The sequence below is a fragment of the Lactuca serriola genome, chromosome 2 (genome assembly GCF_051521515.1).
Source record: "Lactuca serriola cultivar US96UC23 chromosome 2, Lser_US96UC23_V15, whole genome shotgun sequence".
In the NCBI taxonomy this organism is placed as follows: domain Eukaryota; kingdom Viridiplantae; phylum Streptophyta; class Magnoliopsida; order Asterales; family Asteraceae; genus Lactuca; species Lactuca serriola.
In genome coordinates this window covers 142,084,101-142,092,372 of record NC_136409.1, presented here as the reverse complement: position 1 = coordinate 142,092,372, position 8,272 = coordinate 142,084,101, and the positions used below count along the sequence as shown (strand labels likewise).

The 8,272-nt window shown below is 36.6% G+C and overlaps 1 protein-coding gene across 1 annotated transcript; it reads left to right on the top strand.

Annotated features, from left to right (window-relative positions):
- The first annotated feature begins 3,616 nt into the window (after positions 1 to 3,616).
- Positions 3,617 to 7,162, top strand: LOC145090477 (uncharacterized). The gene is made up of 7 exons (XM_079028667.1): positions 3,617 to 4,871; positions 4,968 to 5,095; positions 5,181 to 5,837; positions 5,952 to 6,351; positions 6,455 to 6,611; positions 6,684 to 6,768; positions 6,847 to 7,162. The coding sequence occupies exons 1-7, from the start codon at positions 3,678 to 3,680 to the stop codon at positions 6,965 to 6,967; spliced, it is 2,742 nt and encodes a 913-aa protein (XP_078884793.1). The 5' UTR covers positions 3,617 to 3,677; the 3' UTR covers positions 6,968 to 7,162.
- The last annotated feature ends 1,110 nt before the right edge of the window (positions 7,163 to 8,272 follow it).

Here is an 8,272-nt window from a genome sequence, read left to right as displayed (position 1 = left end):
TGTGCACACTGAAGATGAAAATAGTGAGCCAGTAAGTCTTAGACGATCATCAAGACTTAAAAGACCAAATCCTAGATATGCTAATGCTGCTATTGTTGAAAGTGGAATTCGTGAACCAGAAACGTTTGATCAAGCGTGTACAAAGCGTGAATGGTTGGTCGCAATGGAAGAAGAGATGGCAACCCTAGTCCGAAACCAAACCTGGGAGTTGGTTCCAAAACCTGATGATGTAAAGCCCATCTCGTGCAAGTGGGTGTACAAAGTGAAGCAACGTGTAGATGGTTCAGTTGAGAGATTTAAAGCTCGTTTAGTAGCACGGGGTTTCTCACAAAAATTTGGGCTTGACTATGAAGATACATTTAGCCCGGTAGCTAAATTAACCACTGTGCGTGTTCTTCTTGCCCTAGCAGCAAGCAAAGGTTGGAATCTCTGGCAGATGGACGTGAGCAATGCATTTTTGTATGGTGATCTGGATCATGTAATTCATATGCAGCAACCTATGGGGTTTGAGAGCAAGCAACATCCCAAGTATGTATGTAAATTGAAGAAAGCCCTTTATGGACTTAAGCAATCGCCTAGGGCGTGGTTTGGGAAGATTGCAGAATTTCTTGAGCATAATGGCTATTCCATAACAACAGCAGATGCAATCTTATTCGTGAAAGTTGTGGGTGATAAAGTGGCAGTTGTTCTTGTCTATGTAGATGACCTTATTATCACAGGTGATCTTGAAGATCTGATTGCTCAATTGAAAGAGAATCTATGTACTAGGTTTAACATGAAAGATCTTGGGAAGCTCAGACATTTCTTGGGTTTGGAAGTGAAATATGAAAGTGAAGGACTTGTGTTGCATCAACACAAATACATTGCTGATCTATTGACTCATTTTGGCATGCATGAATGCAAGCCTGCAGTGACCCCAGTAGATACAAATGCAAAGATTTGTGCAAACAAGGGCAGAGAGTTAGAAGATGCAACCATGTATAGAAAGATTGTTGGGAGTCTCATCTATCTTACTCTAACAAGACCAGATATAGCTTTCATTGTGGGGGTGTTAAGCAGATTTATGCAAACTCCAAGAAAGTTCCACTTGGATGCAGTTCAAAGGGTCCTAAGGTATGTTAAAACCACAATTAACTGTGGAATTATGTTTAAGAGGGAACCAGGTTGCAAGCTTTCTGGATATTGTGATGCTGATTATGCAGGCGATCTAAACACACGTCGTTCCACAACTGGGTTTGTTTTCATGTTGGGGTCCAGTGCAGTGTCATGGTGTAGTAAGAGACAACCCACTGTGTCTCTATCTACAACTGAAGCAGAGTATAGAGCTGCAGCAATGGCTGCCCAAGAAAGTGTGTGGCTTGTATAACTTTTGAAAGATTTAAATCAAAAAGTTGAATACAACATTCCAATGTTTTGTGACAACCTTTCCTCAATTCAGCTGGCCAAGAATCCTACATTCCATGCCAGGACAAAACATGTAGAAGTTCACTATCACTTCATTAGAGAGAAGGTTCTAAAGGGGGATATTGACTTGCAGTACATCAAAACCTCAAACCAAGTTGCAGACTTTCTCACAAAAGGATTGCCAAGCAAGAAGATGATTGAATTCTGTGAGAAAATTGGAATGACTGAAGCAGGTGTTGAGAGGGAATGTTAAAGTACAACACCTGGTCACGTGCATTGGTCTCTTTGCACATTTCTATCCTTTTTACTTTTATGCCCTTTTGTTTCTTTCCCAGTTTTAGTCATTTGACTTTGTCTTTCAAGTAATGGGTAGGTTTCCTTTATGTTCTCAAGTAGATGTTAGTGGGTCAGTTACCTTTTGCAGTTTTCCGTTTCTGTGTAAGCCTAATGGCCATCTATTTTTTGTAGTTCAGTAACTTACTTCTTCAAGAATCAAGTAACATAACTTTTGTGTAAAGTACTTTTGTGTTTCTGCCCTCTGCAAATACTTCATTTAAGGTTAACATTCAGTTTCAATATTAATAATCAAATCCATTCCAAAATTCAAAATATTAATTCGATTTTAATCCAAACCAATCTAAAAATCTAAAAATCCAAACCAAATAGTTCAATCCGAATTGTCTAGTTGAATAATTTAGTTTTACCCGAACAATGAACACCCCTAAACTTTAGAAAAATCTTTCAAGCCAATCAATTCAAATAATTCAAACTTATTTTATTAAATACTATTAATTAATTAATTAGCTACTGAATAGATTGTTTTATTTAATCAACAAAATAAATAGTTTTATTTATTGAGTTGTATTAATAATAAATGTTATTTATTTATTCTATTTGGTAAATGGCAATTTACTGTTTATAAATATATTATTTATATTCGTATATTTTAGTAGTATTTGTGTGTTACCCATATATTTATTACCACTATAGTAACTTTTTGTTTTGTATACACTAGATCCTACAAGAGGGCATATATCGACTTCCATCTAAAGTGTTATCGATCAGTGTTTCAATAATGTATACATTTCCTCGATTGTATACACTAGCCACCGTTTCCCCCAAGTACCGCTAATTTCTTGTCTCGTGAGGCTATGGGGTATCAACACATGTGAAAGTCATTTCACATTATCCTTTATACATCCTCACAACTCATTTACTATTGATGGGGGTGGTGTTCACTAGTGAACAACTAATGAACAAAAGTGAGACAGAAGACAGAGATAGAGAGAAAGATAGAAAGAAACGGTTTTGATTGGGTGTGAGAACCCCTAATTGGCTTCAATCCACACCACTATTACTCCCATTTGGGGGTGGTGTTCACTAGTGAACATCTCCTCCACCTAGACTCCACATAGGATTCTTACGCGTGAAAAAAGAACCATATACCCATGACCTGATCATCTTCGCTTTTATATGAGGTTTGCTACACAAATAAAATTTGAAAATATAAAAATGTTAGATAATATAAAAGCATGAAATTGAACAAGTAATTTACAAGTCTAGCTTGATGTTATCTTTTCTAATGATAAGATATTAATTTAAATTGGTTTTTTAACTATATGAAAAAGAATATTGGTTTACAATGCTGGCATGTCGACGCCGTTGCTCCTCGAAAATTCGCAGTATAAGAACTTTGGTAGCAATATTTCTCGATCTCAATGCAAGGACAACATGTCGTCACTAAAAATTGGAATCTTTTATAGAACTTTAAAATCCTCTCAATATCAATATGTTATCGTGAAAAAGTGGCCTAAATCGACGAAATTACGATCCTTACTAAAATGCCAATGCCAATATGTTATCATTGAAAAGTTTCCTAATACATAATGACATGGATAATCTATATATGTTCTAACCTTTGCATTACAATATTTCACACAATTATTAACTAAAAAAAGTGAAAAAACATAAAAATTATTGATCGTGGCAGACGATTACTTGAGATTAAAGACTATAAAAAAACATAAAAAAAGACTTACATAAATAGTAGTAAAATATACACATAAACGTATGGATACGAAGGGCTATGGAACCATGTCCACAACTTCTCAACGGATCTCTCTCCTTTGATTCCGTTCGGTAAGTTTCAAGAATTCACTCAAAATTCAAGCTCCATTTGATCCATAATTTATCTCTCAATGCTTATGCGCAAACATTTCATAAAAAACAATATGGATTTGGATTTATGTCAGATGAATCGTGTTTGATTGTTTATGGCATCTATGCAGATTGAAGTAGCTTCATCTTCTTCGCCATTTAATTATTCTCGAAGGGATCACAATCATTCCACCAACATTACGGGGTATATGACCCAGTGTATTCGCAAGAACAAAGCTCATGATGAGGACAAGGATTCATCATGGCTTCCTTCCAAAAATTCCAATACCGATGATTCCTGGCTTCCCGCTCATGTAACCTCAAAATCATACGCTTCTCATCACCCGAAAGGACACACCGACGTTGATGATTCTTGGCTTCCTACCAACAATGACACCAAAGGAAAAGGTCGGACAAACACCTCAACAGAGAAAGATATCGACTATTCATGGTTGCCCTCCACCTTCATCGACAAGAAAGAAAAAAAACAGAAAAATGACAACGTTAAAGAGAAGAAAAAGAACAAGACCGATAGCAAGATCAAGAACAATGAAAAGAATAATATTAGCAAAATCAACAAGAAATCCAATGTAAATACCAATAATACCAATACCGATTCGGAAACACAAAAGAAATCAAAGAACAACCATTGGGCATTGGCTCGTGAAGTAGTTTTCTCGTCTGATCAACATGTACAAAACGATGATCAGCAACATGATTCTTCTAAGTCGAAATATACAGTGGAATCTCCATCTTCAGTTGGCGTTTCTACCCTCCTTCGGAGATGGAGTGCTTTAGGTGAAGAAAAAAACTCAAACGAAAACGACAACCTATCTCCTGCTTGCAATCGTAGCAATGTGGGATCAACATGCAAAGAGAGTAAAAGTTCTACCCAAAGCCCTCCAAGCACCATGAAAGACTCTGATTGGGAATCTGATAACACAAGTCGTTCCAGATGGCTTTCATGTCCACTTCCCAGTCGGGACATCAAGGACTCGCATGCGAGCGCTGCAAAAAAGGAGAAGATTCGAGTGGGGGATATCATCAAGAAGTTGTCAAAAGAAGAAGAAATGGCTGCTTCTCAAGCTGGTGGAAATGGAAATGAATCTTTGCCTCGGATTCGAACCTCTTTAGATAATCAACAGATTGAAGAACTCAAAGGATTTAAGGATGTTAAAGTTTCACGCATCAGAGGGCGACAAGCTTTCGACAATTTCCTCATGCTGACAGAGAATAATAAAGATCGTGAGCTCAAATGGCTGTTGGAACGTAAAACTGTTTCTAAGTTTTCACAACGAGGCCGACTCAAAGTAATAACTAAACATGGATTTCTTTTCTTCAATTTAATTACAAATCTTGTTTCCTTGAGCTTTAAGAGTTTTCCATTTGTGTTGATGTTTTTATAGGCTATGCTTCGCTTTAAAAGTCTACGTCTTGATGCCGAACCAAAACCAAAACTAGAAGCTAAAAGACATAGACGAAGCGTTTCAAAAACATTGGATTCGAATAATCGTGTAGCTATCATGGATTTAAGGTAAAGTCCATTCCATCTAATTAGCTTCAAACAGATACCGTTTAATCAAACAGATTAACTTAAATATATGTAACATGAAATTTAGGGAAAGGTTTGACTCCGGATCTGAGAAAGGAGAAACGAAGTCTAGAAAACACAGAAAAAGTGTGTTGATGAACATCCAAAACGAGGAACAATATAGCACCCCAACCGCAGGAAAGGAGGTTTATGTTACACCAAAGACAAAGGCCAAAACTACAAGCTTTAACATCAGCAACAAGAAACAAGAGCCATGTCCTAAACCAGAGCCAATGACTCCGAATCTATCAACACCACACACAACAAATTCTTGTAAATATATGGTGCAAAAAGCCGATGCGAATAGTTCATCAAACTCCATGCGGAAAACACGTTATAAAGATGATAATAAATATGATTTCCAAGAAGACGAAGGTCAATTTATGTCGGCTAAAACTTCATATACTTCTATCGAAGATAGAGGGAATAGTGATTCAGAAGAGACGATCTACACTGCTAAGAAGACTGAAAACTTTGAAGATTGGATGACAAGCGAATATTCTCAAACACGTAGCGAATTGGATGAAAATGAATCTTATGATATGCAACTCTTTGAAACCAATTATGATTGGATCAGCGATATTTCTCGCCCAAAGAGTGAGTGGGAAGATATGAGAAAAGCAAGGTATCAGGAGATGCTTGAGCGTTCCTCAGGCAAGGCAGACATACAGCGTCTTCTTGAAAGGTAATTAAGTTATCCGTTCTCGAAATTCCACCTCATTAAACTCTTCCATATTTAACCATGAATTATGGATGATCTTATTGATTACAATTCACTCTTTGGCTATCGGTTTTGTAGGAAAACTGTCTCAAATTTCCTTTCCAGTAGTCTACGTGACTTAATAGACCATGTAATGATGAATCGCATCCAGCAATCGCATGTCCAGGTAGGAAAAAAAGTTATGGTAACAGCTAAAGGTATGTCGAGGAAGGAAGAAGTCGAACAAGAATATGGTTCAGTGGTAGATGAAGACGGAGACTATAGAAGCAGAACTAGACAATTTAGTGAATACAGTGAATATGTAGATCGAACACCATATTCAGAACGATTATGGAGACCTAATGATGGCGCTTATAGCTCTGAGACCACAACAACAACGACAACGACATCTCCATCTTTAGAACGTTCTCTTTCTTCAAATCGTTCACAAAATAATAGTACTCCACAATCCTCTCCCGCAGTAATCCACCCTTCTGTTGTGAGATCTTATTCCCATGCACCTTTCTTTTTTCTCTAGTTTACGGGTGTAAACGTATCATCAAAATGGAACCTATATAAATATTATGTTTGTCTTCTAATAGGAGATGGAACTCATATATGATTTGAGAGGACACATGGAGCAACTCCATCAAGAGATTATGGAGCTACGCAGATCAATAAAAGGCTGTGTTAACATGCAAGTGAAAATGCAACTTTCTTTCAAGCAAAATGTTGCTGTAGCTGCTGCAACTCATTCGGGTTAGAACTCACATATTATGACATTTTAACCTATTTTGGGCATCGCTTATATTCTTATGGTTATGGAAACAGTTCAAAAGAAGGAACGGAAGCCACTTGGTATTGGAAAAACCTGCTCTATATGTGGTGATATGCAAGTCGATTCGCTTCTATATAGGTACTTAATTTGTAGTCGACCTCTTACATAACTTGTTTAAGTGTACATAGTCCTGATGCCTTTTGACACAAATTGTAGATGTGGACACATGTGCACTTGTTTCGGTTGTGCGGTGGAGTTGCAACGCATTAGTGGGGAGTGCCCGGTTTGCGAAGCTCCAATTGTGGATGTTGTGATGGCATTTGTTCATGAGAACTGAATGAATGTTGCTAACATCATATTTTTTGATCCATCTGCTTATCCAAGAGTAGAAGATTTTCTTTTTTCGTTCTTTTCTTCAAGTTGGTTTATTCTGAAATCAACTTTTTGTATACTACGTAACACCACTCTGAACATCCCACAAATAGTGTATGTAAATGGAAGTCGTCACAAACCATCAAGTAGTTACGTATCTTTATACATTTATGAAAGAAATCTCTTCGCATATTTAACTAGTGCGTTTACGATGATTATGAAAATGAAAAGAGGGCTTTAACAAGTTACAAGATAGATACATTGCGAGTCTAGAATAACAAACCTCATGGTTCCCTAACCAGGTTGACCGATACAAACATGGTCTTGAAAAGCAAACCGGATCGACCAATTTAATTAACCGGTTGAATTTAGATTCATTCAAGTTATCACTGTTTTATATAAAATAAACGCTTGTTAACAAATCGGTGGAACCATTCGGTTCAGAAAAACCAAAAAGGACCACTTGGACCTTTCAAAAAATTCGTTTTATCAATATATGTATTAAATTTTTTAAAACAACTCCAGAAGTCAATTTAGAATAAAATTGCATGATAATGTGATGTTGCACTGAAACCACTTCTGAAAGTGTTGCATTTGATAGTGTTGTATTTGAGTAATACTTTCTTTTTATGCAAAAATTTCAACTGTTGAAGCAATTGATTTTTAACATGAGTTATAAAAATATCATCATGTCTTGTGGCGGATTTGAACGATCCACAAACATCTGTGTATATGAGGTCCAATAAATCCTTGCCTCTTTCACGGCAGCCTGCAAATTTCATTTTGCTAAGTAAGCAAGATTCGCATACATCATCTGAATTTAGGTAAAATAATTTCAAGATCCCATCCGATTGGAGCTTGACAATGCGTTTTTTGTATATATGTCCAAGACGACAATGCCAAAAATAAGATTTATCTAATTCACTATTAGTAGAACCAACATTTAATATTAGATTAACAAATTTACTTACGCAAACAACATTCTCATAAATATCATTATAAGGACTAGCCGTGAAAATAAATGAACTATTCTTATAAACCAAAATGTCACCATTTCCATTATCAAAAGAAAATCGACAACCATCCTTATACAATGCGTGAAAAGAAATAATGTTGCATGCCATATTAGGCGAAAAGCAACAATTTAATAAACTAAGACGAACGTCACCACCAAGCAAGAGCTCGTAATCCCCGATCCTTGTTACATCCAAAGTGTGTCTGTTTCCCATGATCAGGTTGAGCTCCCCATGCCTTAACTCCCTATTTTTCT